The sequence below is a fragment of the Acanthaster planci genome, linkage group LG12 (genome assembly GCF_054643075.1).
Source record: "Acanthaster planci isolate LZ-2023a linkage group LG12, COTS_SCS, whole genome shotgun sequence".
Taxonomy (NCBI): domain Eukaryota; kingdom Metazoa; phylum Echinodermata; class Asteroidea; order Valvatida; family Acanthasteridae; genus Acanthaster; species Acanthaster planci.
The window spans coordinates 11,765,994-11,784,813 of record NC_141788.1 but is presented as its reverse complement, the minus strand read 5'-3'; the positions used below and the strand labels follow the sequence as shown (position 1 = coordinate 11,784,813).

The window sequence follows — 18,820 nt, the reverse complement described above, 5'->3', positions numbered from 1 at the left end:
CGTTTAACTATGGACAAGTTAAGAACTATACATTTTCACTGGGCGAAACTTTCATTCCCTTCAATCATTAAAAATCAGCCTCATGAGTCTGGCACAAACTATATAAATGTACTTACTGAGCCTAATAGGCGAAAAATCAGAGGATGGTGGTCTTATCTCCAGATACAAAGGCTTAGTTGTGCTGGTGTGGTAACTCAATTTATACATCAGCAGGACTCCATGAGTGTCTTCTGGACTCTCCCAATGGGCATAATAGTCACCATTCTCCAGTCTCTCCACCACAAAATTTGGAGGTTGTCCAGGAACTATTAAAAAAAATACCTCTGTTATCATCAAAGATCGTATAGCGCCAAAGGCGCAAGATGGATAACTCTTCCCAAAAGGTGTAATTACCATGGGCGCCATATGAACAAGCGATACGCCTGCGCGGTTTACGGTGATGCTTCGGCGCAAGCTCACCAGGTGCACGTGGCTGCCGGGGCGCCTGCGCGTACGCAGTAATGTGCATTGCGCAGGCATATCACTTGCTCAAATAGCGCGTTTGCGATTACAACGTTTTACGTGTATTCGCGCTGAAGTTCTCCATCTTGCACCGCTAAGCGGCACTATACGATCTTTGGTTATCATACAGCTGTAAGTATTCACAGTTTACACCTTCAAGATTTCACAAGGACATGAAATCTTGATAATACATGAATATACATGTATCTTAAGCAATGGAAGTTTAGGCAATAGTGGATGATATCCATACTCATCCCCATGCTCATTCCCATTGTGTTGGTACACTAACATGGACTTGGGCTAGTCTATTAAAGTGAGTGTGAAGCCTCTCAAGCATTGGTGTGCCATAGTGGGGCATGACAGTGAATATCACTCTGTGAAAGTTTCACTCTTTGAGAGTAAAAATGGGTAATGGGAGAAGAAATGTCATACAAATCTAGAAAAATGGCCACAGGGATCTGAATTTGCCATTTAAGACTTAACAAAGGGCTCTTTGAGGTATCTTTATCGATTAAAAATGTCAGTTTTTTTTTATAAAAATAATCCTGTACCTGAGACAAGTTCACTGTGGATTAACATCGTCCACAACTAATTAAACTGCCTAACAGAAGCAATGGTTTTTAAACAAATTGCTGTTTGAACAATACAAACTTAATTTCACTAATTAATCCTAATAATCATGAGGCAATCATCACGCAACCTATCAAGTTTAATGCCAGAAATTCACAGCTTTGTTTCTAAGAGTAATAAAAATGTACCCATGAGAAATTTGTGACAGTTGCATACTAATAGATCAAAAAAGAATCAACAATGGTTGGTCAAGCACTCTGTTTGTGTGCAGGTCAGGACAACACACACAAATAACAATCTTGAAAGCTGTGAGTATTTCCATCCAAATTAATATCAAGAGCATTTGAAACATTCGGCAGCTCTACCACCTTCTATAAAAGGACTGTACACTAAATTATCATATAATATAATGTTACAGTCTTTGAATGTCTACATCTGAATTCATATATCTATCAATATTGAATAGTTACATTTTATCGCAGTTGTTTCCCTTTACCTTGTCCAGGAGTTTGTGCCAGTTTTGGTCTGCTACGTTCTCCATCTCCTTTGATGGTATAAGCAGCAATTTCGATTGAATAGTAAGTCTTCGGAGACAGATTTGTCAGGACGATATCCTGCAAAGAAATCAGGCAAATTAAAACATTATGCTGTGATATCACCACTTTCTTACACAATCACACGTGTCCACACTTGATTGATCCTAGGTATACTGTAACTAAAGTAAAATCTCAATAACTCTAACCTACGAGGAGTAGATAAAAAATTTGAGTTATCCAAATTTCAAGATAACACAAGTTCCTGAGTCATGGGGTCATGTACTGACTGTGTACATAAATGAAACTAACTTGCTCTGCGGTGGCAACATTTTTGTAGTAAGTTTTCTTTTATTTGTTTTAAAAATGCATAGTTTTGCTCAAAAATCAATTTAGTGAGAGTTTATGATGTTGTTCAACCCAAAGTTCTTTTTCTTTTGAAAAATAAACAATAAACCACCATTTAAATGTTGTCCCTTTGTGTGGCAAAACTTTTGTGTTGTTAGGTCTGTCATGTGACAGCACAACACGAACCACAATTTCAGGCTTACTTTCTACTTGGGTTTTTCCTATGTGTGGTCACATGTCCATTTCATTTCTTTTGTGGTCACATAGCTGCTACAGAGTCAGCAACTGGACTGCCTGTGTGCAGGCTACAACTGGGCCTGCAGTAGCAATCAGGCTAGCTTCAAAGCCAGGATTTGTTGTGGTTTAAGCAGTGTGCACACAATTGGTTCCTGTGTGAAAAGATGAAGTGCGCATGGCAGTGCTGACTTGTAACTGTCGTCTTGCACTTGTTTATACACTATTTGACGGTTTTGGCAGTGGTTTTGTTTGGTTGGCATCACAAAAACTAGAAGATAAGCGATGTAGTGGTAAAGACAATTTCAAGTTACGGACGTAATTTTTCGATATAAAGCCTATCTTTTTAGCGGGAATGGCATATGTCTTTGAGATGAACAGCGTTTCAAAGTAGAGTTATCAAGATTTTACTGCAATACATATCCTCTGACTAATTTTACCAAATGCATCTGAAGCAAAAAATTACAGTACAAAGTCAAACCAGGTGCATACTGGATGAAATAGTCAGATTAAGATGAAATAATATTTAAGTTGCAAATACAATCACACATCTTATGCACTTATTTCTGAGAATAGTAATCAAACACAGCGTTTGAAAAATTCCATGACTATTCCATGACTTTAGTCATTTTTACAAAATTCAATGACTTTTCCAGACCTGGAAAATGAAAACAAATTTCCATGACTTTTCCAGGCCGCGGGAACCCTGTATTAATGAAGAAATTGAACAGCTAAGCACTACAACAACCCTTGTGTGCCTACTTCAGTAATTTTTTAATTGTGTCATCCAAATGAACTTTTAAAAATTAATAAACGCAAAGGGTATCAGGATCCAATATAAACTGTTTGCTGAAACTTGTCTAACGTGAGACAAAGTCTTGGTATATACATGTACAAAGTATTCACACAGCTCTCAAAACAGACCACCAAAACATTGAAGGCAGTTGGGTTTTAATATCAAATTAATTGAGTTTAATGAAATCAATCCTAGGGTACTGGCAGATTGCGAGATAAGATGACTTTTCATCATCTTCCTCAGATTAATCAACAGCATTTCTTGACATTGGCTCAAGGGGTGTTTGGAGACAACTATGTACGTGACATTGTATTTTCAAAATGACGACTATCCAACATCACTGAAAAATAAGGCTAATTACAGGTGGTGGTTGTAACAGCAACCATCACAGAACTGCTTAGGGTTTCAAGTTGTTTAATGGGGAAAATAAGGCATGTTCTTCATAAAATGGACCACAATACAACTCCAGATGTCATTTTTCAAAACTTCTCAAAGAGTGACTTTGATCATGTAAACTACAAATTAGCACCTTCAGATTTATAAAAATGATTATATGGGGATAATTAGGCAAAATATGTACTTATGGTGGACGTTTGGTTTGCTACCAGTGCAAATCAAATGGAATTGAATTCATTTAAAGTTTTTACATCAAAGTGTTTACACCAGAAGACTTGATTTCAAAACTTCTCTCAACTAGAAGGCAACTCCAGTATATTTTTCCACTGCTGTATTTTAAAGCACCTAAGACATAATTTTAAAAAATATAAGCCGCGAAAAAAACCCACAAAATTGACGGAAAATGATGAGAAAAGTTTGGCTCTCTTTATTCTCTTACCGTTTATAATCACTCTCACTATACCAACATATTTGCCAGGTCTTATATCTTTCGACAATTAAAAACTATCTTTAAGTTTGGCTGCATCAAAAACTTATAATGAGTACAATGTTCGTTGCGAACGTCATATTTGACAGAATTTTGATGACATTCGAGCATTTTGACAGAAACTGCATGACGTTCGAGAAGGCCGAAAATGCAGTCACATTTAGTGCTCGAAAATTCCATGCGCGATTTTCATTTTGCCGGTTATTTTGGAGGTAACTCCCCTGAAAATAAAATTTAAATTAACAACTCTGAGCATTAGATTTTCATCATAAATCATATTTTATGATTCGAACGTCATTCTTTTGAAAACGTCATTCAGAATGACAGATTTTCTTTTGAGAAAAATTGTTCAGAAGAGAAAAATCATGGAGCATCGCCATTCCATGGAGGGGCTCATGAATATCAAATAAAAAGGAGGGCCCACTGTCTGGGTTGATGTCAAAGGTCAAACAGGCCACGATGCAGCAAAACGTTTCTCTAACGTCACCGCAAGAGATTGATGGAAGCCGCAAAATTGCCACGATCTAACATTGCAAAGTTATCACAAATGTGTACAAAGTCAATGGGCTGGAAGCACGTGCGCAGAAAAACTTCTTCTTTAATTTCATGTCACATGATTTTTGGCTTAACTGGAAAACAAATATGAAATATTATTTGATAACCTGACTCTTGAGTATATTTGCAATCGAACAGAAGGGAAAATTTAGTCTGATTTCTCTTTCGTTCTGGTACTAATTCTCAGTCGAAGTTGAGAACTGCTCAAGCATTATGCTTGACAATTGTGTGTACAAACCCAATGGCAAAAAATCGAAGATCAGGTACACTGTACAGTCTTAACGTTGTGCAACAACGCCACCTATGGTTCAATATAGGACAGTTTGTTGAAAATTGAAACCCCAGGCAGGTGTAACTGTAATTCTGCAATAGCGCCCTCTTAGCCTGATATAAGACAGTCCGAAAACTGCATGCAATCTGTGTACAAAGTCTATAGCAAAAATTAGTTACTCCAAATTCAAAAAGAAATCACGTGATGATGTGGTCATCACAAATTTCTTCTAGGACCATCCTTGGATGATTGTCGAAAGGTCTGCCAAGTTTGAAGTCAATCAAATTTAGTAAACTGCCAAAGTCGACTGGAGGAAGGAATTAAGTCGAAAAAAAAAAAGACTAGAGGTGGTGTTTGTGAACAAACACTGGCTGTTGCAGAGTTTGCTGTTTTAGTCAAATCGTATTATAAAAGAAGAATGTTTACAAAATAGATCTGATATGATATTACAGTTTCATGGAATACAGATGAGTTACCAAAATATTGGCTATACTGGCTATATATCTGTGTAGAAAGTCAATTTGAAAAAAAAAATCATAAGTAAATTCTTTGAGTGAACATTTAATGTCAAATGACTTGTCTCCTGATGATGTCATCATCACATAAGGCAAATATTCCTCTAAAGTACACCATTTTCAAGATATCTGCAAGATTTGAATCCGATCAGACATCTACTTCAGGAGATATAGTTCCCTAAACAGTGCACATTTAATGTCACGTTACTTATAGCCTGATGACGTAATCAACACAGCAGGTCAACATTCATCTGTGACACTTTGCTTTCTAGTTATCTGCAAAATTTCAACGAGACAGGACATGTCCTTCACAAGATAAAAGGCTTTGAAGTTCATGCCAAGTCAAACAACGTGTATAAACCCTATGGGGAAAATGAAATATTGAAAAATCAGTATGAAATAAAGTGATGATGTCATCATGACGTCATTCATTTTCAATAAATCGTGCATCAGGGTCTTTGTTTGCTATCAATTCGTCAACGATCAAACATTGCAAAGTTACCAAACTTGTGGCTCGAAAACATGTACAAAATCAATGGGCCATAACGTCATTTGCAGAAACACTGCTCCTTTAAGTTCGTGTCACGTGATTTGCCCTTAAACTGAACAATTTTTATGAAATATTACTTCATATTCGGACTCTTAGATGTAATTCAAATCAAATAACACAGCGTAAAGTGACCGATTTCTCTTTCGTTCTTATAGTAATGTTGAGCCGAAGTAAAGGACTACTCGTTCACTAGTGTTAAGTACAAAAATGTGTACTAAACATATGGGGAAAAATTAAATATTCAAAAATCAATATAAAATAAGGTGATGACGTCATCATGACGTCACCACTTTGCAATAAATTTTGCATCAAAATCTTTGTTGGCTGTCCCTTTGGCAACGATCAAACATCTTGAAGTTACCAAAATCGCTCAAAGTCAAGGGCCGTACACTCGTTTGCAGAAATGCTGTTTTTTTAACCACTTCCTGCCGGGGACTCTGGGATCGGAGACGTACATATATGCTTTATATGTGTGGCCGGAGTCTACAAACTCAGACAAAGGGAACAGGGCCCTGTAACAAAAGATCGTGCTCCGAACAAAAGACCAGGCTGCTGAGAATTATCGAAACTTTTCACTCTCAAAAGTGGAGATAATCCAGCCTTCTTTTTAAACCGTATACCAGGGTTTGGGGCATTTAGAGCGAGCGGATTACCACCGGGGACAAAAGCGCTCCACCACCACTGCGACGAGCCACACAGCACCCCTGCACGCTAATCTGGCCCCTATTGAAAAGAGGTCAGCAGTGCACTGAGCCAGGTTCGTGAACAAAAGAAAGTTACATAACACCACACTATCTGGGCTCTGTTTACAAGGCTGCAGGCCTGGCTGAAATACTCGGGCGTCAATGAAGGTCACTTGTCAACTTAGAGTAGTGCCTAAAGATTACTTGGTGCGGCTATAAACGATCGTTAAATGAAATGATGAATTTTTGAAAGATTTTGAAAACGAAAAAATGATAGTCATGCTGGGCCCAGCATCATCAACATTGAAAAATGCCCCAGCATGAAGTGGTTAAAAGACTTAACATAATCCCTCTTACCCTTATATCTGGAAGTGCAACCCACTCAACTTGAGGTGGTCCCAATGGTTCTTCATCAGCTGACACAACCTGGTAGTGAACTTGGTAGCCGCGAATTTCACCATGTTGTCGATCCAAAGCAGGTGGGCTCCATCGAACAGCAATGGTGGTTGAATTCAGGGCTTCAGCTACAACCTTACGTGGTGGACCATCCGGTACTGCATAAATAGACAAATAGCGTGTCATCTAAAAGGAGTTACACATACATCGACTTGTACATTACATAAGAAACACAAGTCACTTTTTCATTGGTTTTCAGTATCAGTCTCCTTTCCTGTGGGACTTACTCTGGATTTTCCTTTTGGTTTTTAACTTCAATTCATGATGGGCAATATTCTCAACTTTTAAAAATTAATGTTAAAAACTGAACATTTTAGTCTTCTGTTTTCATACTACCCATAGCAGTCGATAAATATGATTATTTATCCTTATTTTATTTACTAAAAACTTGATCAACTGTAGTGTGCCCTCTTCTCCCACAATGCATAGAGGTGCGGCTGCCATGTTCGCCACAAATGCGTCAAGATGTTTAAAAGTCCTTGCCAACGTGAAACGATGGGACCATACACCTTTAGAGTAATGACCTATTTCCAGTTTTCCCGGGAGGAACAAGGTCAACAGAGACTCATAATCAAGCTCAAACCACTGAACAAGTTTATCCATCCGTGGAAATTCTGCACGAAGATGCTCCAGACAGTAACCCAGTCTCTTCAAATCCCAGCTTGGGAATCATCAATAGACCTGAAAGATGCCTAACTTTACACTCTAATTCACCAATAAGACTGCAAGTTTCTCCACTTCATGTACAAAGAGAGCTTGTTCGAGTTCAAGGCCCTTTCGGCCTCTCCACATTGCCGAGGTTCTTCACCCGAGTAGTGAATATCATTGCCGCTCATCTCCGGAAAAGGGATGTCGTATTGTTCCAGTATCTAGGCAATTGGCTCATTGTCAGCAGAACACATAATGACAGAGCGGCTTCTACCAGCCTCACCTACGACCTCACAAATCGCTTGGGGTTCCTCATCAATCACCAGAAATCAAGGCCCACCCCTACACGACACCTAAAATACCTAGGGGCCGTCCTTGAACTCCGACAAGGCATAATCACACTGACGAGCGATTGCATCGATAACCTTCTAGAATGAGTGAACGTCTTCTCCTCCAGACAGTCGGCCTCCGCCCAAGCTTGGCTATGCCTACTTGGGCTAGTGGCCAGCATGGTGGACCTGGTTCTCCTTTGCCGACTATAGACCTTTTTCTAGTGATGTCACAATCATGTTCGACCTATGATGTGTTGTGATGTAGTGTGGGCAGTTCTAGAATTCTCCAACCCCAACTACATGTAAGGACTGCGATTCTGAGTTAGAACTGGCTACAAAGATATTAAGAAAAACATACGGTTTAATAGAACCCATTAAAGATCTGTCGCTGCCATGCAACATGCATATCACACTGGTGCCACAGCACTCACCGATGGCACAACAGACTGGCTTTAACAGACTGGCTGGAATAAATCTACAACATGTACAACCATAATACAACTCAGTTCTACTTCCTCCTGCACTATTTTCCACTCTACGTACATATATAAAAGTACTTTAATCAAAACAACAACCGATTCGCTGTTGTAAGTACATGTAACTTGACCCATAATGCAAATGGAATTTTTGTCCATGCCATGGAACTTCATGTATGGCTGGATCACATGTACTTATTGAACATGTGCCAAAGTATCGTAAATGGCCATGGACCATGCATAAACTGGTTATTCATCCACAGTGGGTGCATGAAAATCTCTGATACGACCATTATCTTGAAAGCTATGCCGTTACACGGGTCCATGCATGGAACCGGCTCAAAAGTGAGAAGTTGAGAACCGAGACCCTCGCTGGTACACAAGTTCGGGCAACGGCTAGGCTATTTCTTCACCAAACGATTTTTCCTGGTGTCATACATGTACATGCGGAAAGTACAACACGTCACATGCAAGTACCAGGCTAACTTCACCAATGTTGAAGTCACACCCACATGTAAACAGTCTTTGAGCTTCATGGCCTCTGGCCGTCAAAGCTCCGCTGCATCATGCGTGCAATAACCAATGTGGTTTGATACCCAGACACAAAGGTATTTTACAGTTCATTTGTGTACACATTTTCCCTGCCCTGCTAAATGTACAGCATGCTGTACACGTACACGCGGGAGTGGCGGTGACTCGGATGACTGGAACTCAGATTTGATGTTTGAAGTCGGCTCTTGAATGTGGTACCGCCAAGGGTGGGTACCCGGTTCTTCACAAAAGCAGAGCCGCCAATTCTGATTTTTTTTTGGAACTGCAGTTCCACTCGGAACCGGAAGCACCACAGAAGCCTATTGTGATGGTAATGGTGCAAAGTGTTGTGATGGTAATCTACCTATTCAAGATAAATTAGTCAAGCATGCAGCGCTTGCAAGTGGTTGAGGCTACCCATAGGAATATATGTGATCACCCTGGCCAAGGCAGTCCAAACGTGGTGGTGGTGTGTACATTTAGTCACGTGGGTGACAAAGGTCTATACATGAGACCACTACAACTACATCTGCTAGTGCTCTTCAGGCAGAAGAAGGTCCGAATTGATCTACCTGTTCCCATTATGGACCTCATCCATCCCCACCTCCAGAAGTGGCTGACAAGAAGACCCCTCTCTTGAGGGGTAAACCTGGAGATAACAATAACCACGGATGCATACCACCTCGGATAGGGAGCCTCCCTACCCCCACTCCAGGCAGGAGCTTGGGAGCCCCAATTCCAAGGGAGCTAAATGTATATCAACATGCTAGAACTCCAAGTGCCATTCAATGCACTACAATACTTTTGCGCGAGCATCAAGGGCAAAGGCATCTTCATACACTCGGACAACTCTACAGTGGTGGCCAATATTAACAGCATGGGAGGCACTCATTCTCCTTAACTCTTGACCTGGCACAAGACCAGGGGATTGAACTCCAAGTGACCCACATCCCAGGAGTCAACAACTCAATCATAGATGCCCTCTACCGGTGTTCTGCACAGATGTCGTCACCCACAGGCCTGGGCAACAAGTGCTCTCCATATCAACTGGGGTGGGGTGCTGGCCCACGCCTTTCCACCAATACTCCTAATCCTAGCAGTGCTCTCCAAAATCGAACGGGAGCATTGCCCCTTCTGGCATGCCAACCCTGGTCATTCACACACCACTCGTCCTGCCGTCCTGCCCTCCAGCCAGACCTTCTCCATCAGACGAAGTCGGGCATACTCTACCCTCAGCCCTTATCCCTACACCTGACTTGCTGGCCATTGTTAAACAATCAGTCCAATCAGCGGGACTTTCTGAAGAAGCTGCTGAGATGTCAGCAAGGGGTAAACGCCAATCCGCACGCAGCGTCTACAGCAGCATAATGTTATACTTCACTTGCAGAGCAGAGTCTTAGTCCGACTGGAGTTCCAGTGACCACTTTGGCTGATTTCTTAATGTACCCATTCAAATCCGGCCTAAGGATAGCGACCATCTACTGGTCTGCCATCACAGCTATACATACATGTAGTGGCTTCCCTGATGGCTCGACTCTTTCAGATGGCACAATTAAACACCTTCTTCAGGGGTTGCTTGTAGAGTGCCCCCTACAAAACAACTGATTCCTTCCTGGGACTCATCAGATGTCCTCCGGCTCCTTGCCAGCCTTTCATTTGAGCCCCTCAGCAAGGCCTGGTTACCACACAGTACAGTGAAATTAGCCTTACTACTGGCAGTTACCACTTTACAACGAGGCAGAGAACCGAAATTACTATCCATTGCCGATGGCCACATCAGATGGGAACCACATGGCATAAGCCTCGTTCCAGCCTTGGGTTTTCGCATCGAGCTGCAACCCGGACACTATAGTCAGATGGGTGTTCTCAGCCATCAAATTTGCCAACCTTGACTAGCCAGACACTTTGGACAATCAGACTCAACTTTATCAGGGCCCATGACATCAGAGCAGTATCTACTTCCACAGCCTGTTTCCACGGTGGTTTGACGGAGGAGATATGTGAGGCAGCATGCTGGAAGATTCCACTGACATTTACCTCATGCTGCCTCACCACTGTCCTGCAAACAGACTGCTGACATGGCTGGGAGATCCTGGCGTCAGCCACGATGACTCCAAGGGGCTCCTAATTGGAATGGACCAACACTGAACTACCTTACAGCTCCTTTGTCTGGTCAGTCTGCCTTATAGCTCTTTTGCTTTGTACATCATATATCTACTTCTAACCACACATTTCTCTTCCTCACGTACAGTAGTGTGTCCTTGCCTTACCCAACTCTGGGGAACGGTGCTACTCTGCATATAATAGCGACTGTTTGGGGTAATATTAAAGCAGTGGACTTTTTCCCCACTGATGTGTGGGAGGGTCTGCAAGTGAATACTTATCCCACACAGTCAGTTCCCAACCGTCCTCCCCACTTTGGGCTCAGATGGTATCATACCGGTATCATTCCGAATAAGGACGAACATGGTAGCCGCACCACTATGCTTTGTGGAAGTAGAGGGTGTACGACAATTTATCAAGTTTTTAGCAAATAAAATAAGGCGCAAAGGAATTTGCATATTTAGCAACTGTTTTGGGTAGGTATTCACTTCCAGACCCTCCTACGTCTGTGAGGGAGAAATTACCCTCAAGAAAGCCATGCTACATGGAAACTCAGCAGTGGTAAAACCATCTGCCTTTCAGCGTAGATGCTGTGTGCCCTTTGTCACATCTAGCCCCAATCCAAATGACTTTCACAAATCACAGAATCCAGTGCTGAAATGCATGGAAGTTCAAAGCGCCAGCATTTTTAAACAATGCACAGAAGTTGAAAACCACACTACAGTCAGAAGTGTGAAGATTTTATGCCTTTCTCTTTTACAAGCACATGGAAATGCATGGAAAAGCTTCATAATTGTCAAGGAAGTCAAAAAAAGCAAGTACATAAATGAGTGTTGATTTGATACCTAAGAACATTTCGGTGAAGTTTGTTCAATCAAGGATTTTTTTTTTCCAGATCAAAAGTGATGTCAGACCGAAACAGAACAAAAACCATACCCGGATGCTAGCCAAATTGGCAAACAACTGTTCGAGGGTTTCCTTCTCTACAGTGGAACTGCCAAGGGTGAAGTTGGCCATTTTGAGGTGAACAGATCAAATTTGGCATTTGTGGCAAAAATAAACAAAAATGATGGGATGCTTTAACCCACATTTTAATTTCGGTTCGCAAACAGGATTTGCCTTTTCATCCACTGTGATCTTTACCCTAGACTTTTCAGACTTAAATGTAACATACTTATTGCAATTAGCAAACACAATGCACACGCCAATTTTGAAATCCTAAGTTTTCTCAAGTTATCATGCTCACAGGATTTCTATTGGCCCAAAATGTAAATAGACTTCTCAGGATTACTAAGAACAATCCATAAACGACATGCTAAATTTTACAGACAATATACTCAAGTTACTGCACCAACGAGATAATTTTCTATTAATTTGGCTGTTGTGACATTGACATCTGACTTTTCTGCCCCAAATACAGACTTGTTAGCATTACCCAAAACAATCCACAAATCAAATCTGAAGTTGATATGTAAAATTGTTTGAAATTTATCAAAGTTTGGACACACAGACACAACCAGCAATAAAATGAACGACTAGGAGGAAAACAGTAAAACCATCTTTGACTTCCTTGTGGAACATAATTACCAATAAACGTGATGTCGTGTGACACATTATGTCATTATATTCATCATTAAAAATTGGAACTACATGTACAATACATCCTTTCTTATCCAAATACTCTCAAATCTGATCATATGCTTGGATCTGTCAATATTTGCCAATACATGTACATGCAAGTTTTAAGGTCATGACGATATCATTACATCATCCTGAGGCAATAATACGTACAGTTGTACCTACCCATGCACAAACTATATGTGTAATTTCAAAGAAACTGGCCGGTGAAAAATGCACCATCACTTTCAGCTAATAATATATATCACTGCCTAAGCATCGTCGACATGTCGATATTACCGATATGGGTTTGATATCGATATCACCGATGTTAGTTATTTGCTGGAATTTGTTGTTGTGTTTGACTTTGACACCTGATGACGTCATGATGATTTTGCTTTTTGGACACTCCCAGCAACAGAAATTGGCCTACCTACACGCAAGCTACAACTGAGTCTACAATAGAAATCAGGCTAGCTTCAAAGCCAGGATTAGTTCTGGTAAGGGTTGGTTTATGCACAAAGCATGCTAAGTGCATACAGGCACACAAGTCTTAGTGTGGAAAGTGGAAGCACACTTGGCAGTGATGACTTGCAACCCTAATCTCACATTCCTTTGCACACTTCTAGAAGCATTTTTGTGGAGTTCTTTTTGCTTTTTCATAACTAACACTTTGAGATAAGCAGATGTTATAGTGTGGGTATTTGGGTTACGAAGGTATTTCTGTAAGTAAAAGCTTATTCTTTTGGTGGGAATGAAATATGGCTTCCAGATAAATGGACTTTCGACTTCAACTTATTACAGATTTTACTGTAATTTATAATGTACAGTACTGCAAACAGTTTATGTCCAACAATATACGAACGCTCCTATCTATCATTTTTGTGTACCATTTCCATTGAGGCAATAAAAGCCATAAAGCAGGATTAGAAACCCACTAACACCTTGCGGTCAGGTGTGAAGTCAAGCAGTTTGGTACTACCATGGAACCTGTTGTGTGGCTGACTTTACAAAGACAAGCTGCTCTATAGCACTTGCGGGAATCTAATGGCAACTGTAGCTGCTGATTTCGGTTTGGTTCAAGTTTAGACATGTACACAGTCACGTACATGCACGTATGTATGCACATACATGCTCCCAGGTGCATGTACACGTAAAATGGTCAATGCACATTGAGACGTCGGAGAGCTCCTTACAAACATATGCAAAATACATTATACATGTACAAGCAATGAATCTCCTCCATCCCCCATCCACGAGCAACTTCGATTTCAGTACTTTTTATATCCCCAATGAGTATGTTTGAGTTTGAATTCCATGGAACCTTACTGTCGTAGTAGTGACATTTGCCAACCGTGTTTCGCTGACTGGAATTGCGCATTTTTGTGTGGACCACATCTGACCCAACAAAACAATAGTAAGATATACATGTATATGAAAACAGGAAAAAAGCATGCTATAATGGGAGTTACTTACATGTACCTTACAGGAAACAAGATCAAATTCGATTTCAAACGAATTGTTTGGGTTATTTTCAACGAAACATACTCAGCGACCAAAATAACATTATAGCATTTTATACATGTACATTTGAAGAACCTTAAACAGATCAAGTACCGGTAAGCAATTCTCAGGACATTGCCCAGGAGGCCAAACGGGCAGTTTTTTCATAAGTCTTTTTTTTAAAGGGATTCCGGCCTTTTGTTATTGAGAACTGCAAAACATTCCGAGGTCTGGTGAAATTCTGTTATAAAGTATATGTGCTATGATTTTGACCACAGGAAAAGCAAGTTACACTATTTGACCGCTATACCCACCACATCTCGCCGCGCATGTGCTTGAGCATTACTCCGCCCAGTAAAATTGTGCCTGCAGTCGAGCACAGGTCCGATTACGATCAGCATCCTATCAAAATTCATTCTGCACTGCTATTTAAGACGTTATAGACCGAATAATGTTGTATGAATAATGTTATATGAATAATATGCACAATTGAATGTAGTAAGAATTTAGCACTGTTATGCAGCAGCAATGCGTGACCTTGCATATTTTTGGCTTGTTTTCAGTAAATTCTCACCATGAGCATTTCACAACTATCACATGTTGCGTATTGTACGTACAAATGCTGGGCTCTGCGGGCGCAGGTTGCAGTATACCTTGCTTTCCATTTTCATTGTGTTTGGTTTTTTTTTAATCAAGTTTTCTTGTGTTCTTTTGGTTTGATAACAATGTCATGCCATTTTGAGTCAAACATCTGAACCAATCACTTCAGTTTGGTTCGGTTTGAAAGTGCCACATTCAATGATTTTTGGTTCCGTTGGGTGGTTCAGCTGAAGCACTACATGTACATGTATGGTACAGGTCAGAATTTTAGCAGACATGCAAACACGCTTAGCGTGTCGGTGTGAATCAAAAGGAGTTAACTGCAAATGTGAAACACACTAACCCCTGCATAATAGAGAACACCAACACCGCAACCCGATCTGCCAAGTAAAAACATGCCCACGCTACATGCAAACCCCAGACCAGCCACACCTTTGTTGACCTGACAAGTCATTTTCCTAGTTTCACACAACGCAGGCCGCAACGAATCGCCTATCTGATAGCCCAAGCCAATCAAATTTTCATTTGGGCAATTAATATTCTAACTAGGTGTGCCCGTTCAGGCAAGTCTAGAAAAGCTGATGTCTTTTCTGTCTTCACAAAATATCTTTTAATAACTTTTTCTCAAGTTAAAATGCTTGTTCTTGTATGTTTTTGTACATAAATTTGCAATTTTTGGAAAGAAATGTGTGTTATTTTCATGAGTTGTTATTCACGTTTCGCTGTCGCAGTGGTTAAAACACCTGCCCGCTGCTCAATGCATTAAACGAAGCTGCTCTGGTTAGCAGCTTCGTTTAATGCATTGAGCTTCGGGCAGGTGTTTTAACCACTGCGACAGCGTAACATGAATGCGCCATGCCCATGCAAAGAAATGTACCAACCAGAACTGGTCTATACATGTACTGTATGTTACAGTCGATCACTCTACATTGGCCATACATGTACATGCTCACAACCCTAAAGCCACAGGTAAAAAAAAATCGAGGTTGCAAAAGGTTTTCTGTAAGTTCCTTCACAGAACTTGGTTTCTTATTTATGTGTGTATTTTCTGTGTTCATAGGTTTAATTTGAGTTTGTTTTGCTCGTACTTGAAGCGAGCGTCTTTCAACGAATTTCCTGCCGCCGCAAAAGGAGTTTTGACCACTGGTCTGGATACCTCAAGCACGCTTACCACGCGATACATTGCTGGCCATTTTACCGTCATGATTGCCTGATCGAGTCACACTGTGTGAATTGCCCATAATTCTTGTGAATTGTCACCTAGAGAAATATTTACATTAAGACAGGTGTTTATCACTTTTTGAGATAATTCTGGAAGCTGTCTTCCCCATTCATGCCATTCAATCAGGACAAAAAAAATTCCTCTTCCCCCCAAAAATTTCCATCCTACCGACCCTACTTTTTTTTTTTTTGGCGGCAGCTGTATACAACGAACAAAGTAGCGCCCATGTGAACTTCATAAATATGCATATCGTGTGACGTGTAAGGGCTGTAGCTTTGCATTTGTTGGTGCTGTATCAAAATGAGTATGCAATACACTTGTTTCAATTTATGATTGGTGGTTGGGATGAAAGCGCTGAGGCGGTTGTAGTTGTGGCATGGCAGCAAATGAAAAAGTCAAGTTAAAGTTATGCAAGTTCAGTGTTTTTTTTTTCATTTACTGGAGTTCTGATAAATGAACTAAATTTCCATAAAATAAATACTTCATTGTAAAATCAGTTTGTTAACGTCAGGAGCCCAAAATGCAGTGATCCACAAACATTTGTGTTTAATGTCTGCTACAGCTGACCTGTTCCGCAATTTAGCCAGTTACATAATTCAGGAAAAAAAATCAGGCTTCATTTTCAGAAAGGCAAAATTGCTGGGGACTTGATTCATACTTCTCTGATATTGTTTACTTGAAAATCTTGCAGAAAAACTATTTGCTTACAACCCCAAAATTAAGAAGATCAGTGACGATCATTTTTCACCAACCACTGTTTACAACAGCAAGGTATGCGCATTCTGTGCGATGTTATGCTTGTCATGCTTTTATTGATCATCGCGATGATTTTTTTCAACGAAAATCCGTTCTGCTATTGGAAATTATCAGCTGTCCGAAGGTGAAAATAGGAGTTTTCTACATTTTTAAATGATACATAAGTGAATGCAAGATTTTTTGCCAGTTCAACAAACAAGTTTTAGATTATGTTACAGTGCATGCTTTCAGCATGTGTGACATAGTGCATGTTGTCCTGTGTTGGAAAAAGAAGATCTATCGTACATGTGACAGTTTCCGTGACCAACAATTGTCTGCAAACTACCTACCACTAAGAGAGATTGCTGGCATTCGTCTTTTAAATGATTGTTTGTGGGTGGATGATTTCCGGATATTTCTTTACATGGAAACTTTTCCAGGAAAGTATTAAAGTTTTCAAAGCGGAAGGGACCTTGGACTGTTTCTGTAACAGGTCAATCAACTGTGCATTCTGTACAGATCATCAGTATTGTCACGCCTGGCAAAGTGCATTCTGTACAGGTCATGGCAAAGACCAGGAGAAAAGGGACAGCTGCCAAGTAAGATTGACGATCCATCACCCAACTGCAAGAGCATTTTCCATTGTGATAAAAGGACATTTAATTCAGCTGCTGGAGATGTCTTTGTAATAGGTTCCGAAAATGCTAGCAAGGATTTTATGACCTTCCTTAACCTCAGAGTGTTTACTATGTGGATTAGCAGAATAGTTGGTGCACTGCAAATGTAATGATAATATCAGGGTAATAAGCCCGTATCCATTGGATGCCGTTTATCACAGGATGTTTACTGTTTGTGGTACTGTACAGTATATCAAGCGAACAACACCAGCATGCATGTACACATGAACAACAAATGCAAAGAACAAACAACTCGCACATCACACTTGTGTTCATGCAGTCTTGAGGTCAAGTTACTTTAACTACTGTTGGTACTTATCACAAAGTTGCCCTGTAGTGATGAAAATATACATTTTATTCACGAAACACATTTCATCATACATGTGAATGCAAAGATTCAAGCAAAGTCGGTCAGCAGTTGTTAAACTGATTGCTGTCCACACGCAAACCTAAACAGCAACATAAATCTAGTAAATTTGTAATTAGGTGCAAAAAATTCTATAAATATAGATGAACCTATGCCTTGCAAAAGTGAGACAATGAGAAAATTAATAAAAGGAATAATGTGTTGCACATGCAGAAATTATGAACAGGTGAAACTGTAAAACGGAATGATCCATGTTAGAGAGTTGTAACAAGTATCTAGCAGGGGAGACGAAACAGTGGTGATCACAATGCTACTCTGGTGACATGGCTGATATGCACTTCATGTAACTGCTGAACAAATTATGCATGGTAGGCAAGCAGATTTGCATTATTCTCTAGTTAAGTCAGAATTAAATAGTACATACCATCTTCATCTGTTTCAGCATTTATGGGCCGGGACGCAGGTCCATCCCCCATCTTTGTAGATGCTAGCACAGTTATCTGATATACTGTCCACTTGTCAAGGTTAACCAAGTCACATGATCTGTCATTAGGACCCACTGCCAGCAACATTTCATCTTGGGCTTCCACAACCTCCCCCGAACGAGGTATTTTTACATAGCTGACTTTGTAACCTGTTATGTCCCCATTTTGGCGGTCTTGAGGTGGTGGTTCCCATTCGATCCGAAGACTTGTAGAGCTCAGGGTTGAAGCTTTGACATCTTGAGGGGGAGCACCAGGGACTAGTGGAAGGAAGGGTCAGTGACAAGTACAGCACAGAGATTACACAAGCAAGATTAACATCAATTTACAGCACTCAATACTAAAAACAAACTTCAAAAAAAAAAAGACAGAAAAAAATCACAAAACTAATTGACACTTTACCCATCATTTCTGTAGGAACAGACTTGTTACAGGTTCTGTTGTACACACTAAGATCTTTTCTAGGTATGTTTGTATCACTGCAACTTCAGATTTAAGGGGCACAAACCACTAATAACATAGAAAAATTATCCAAAATGCAATGACTCTTAGATGCTAATGATAGTGTTCAGGCAAACCAAAACGGATGGTGCTCAGTTTTCTGAACTTATTTCCACCTCTTATTTCAAATT

At 40.3% G+C, this 18,820-nt stretch overlaps 1 protein-coding gene across 1 annotated transcript in view; it reads right to left on the bottom strand.

The window, feature by feature from the left end:
• Positions 1–18,820, bottom strand: part of LOC110980159 (receptor-type tyrosine-protein phosphatase F-like) — a 213,498-nt gene that overhangs the window by 133,583 nt on the left and 61,095 nt on the right. The window contains exons 10-13 of the mRNA XM_022236540.2: positions 18,131–18,448; positions 6,797–6,993; positions 1,568–1,685; positions 117–305 (exon numbers count right to left, since the gene is read on the bottom strand). Coding sequence (XP_022092232.1) covers positions 117–305; positions 1,568–1,685; positions 6,797–6,993; positions 18,131–18,448 — 822 coding nt within the window. The remainder of the gene's footprint in view (positions 1–116; positions 306–1,567; positions 1,686–6,796; positions 6,994–18,130; positions 18,449–18,820) is intronic.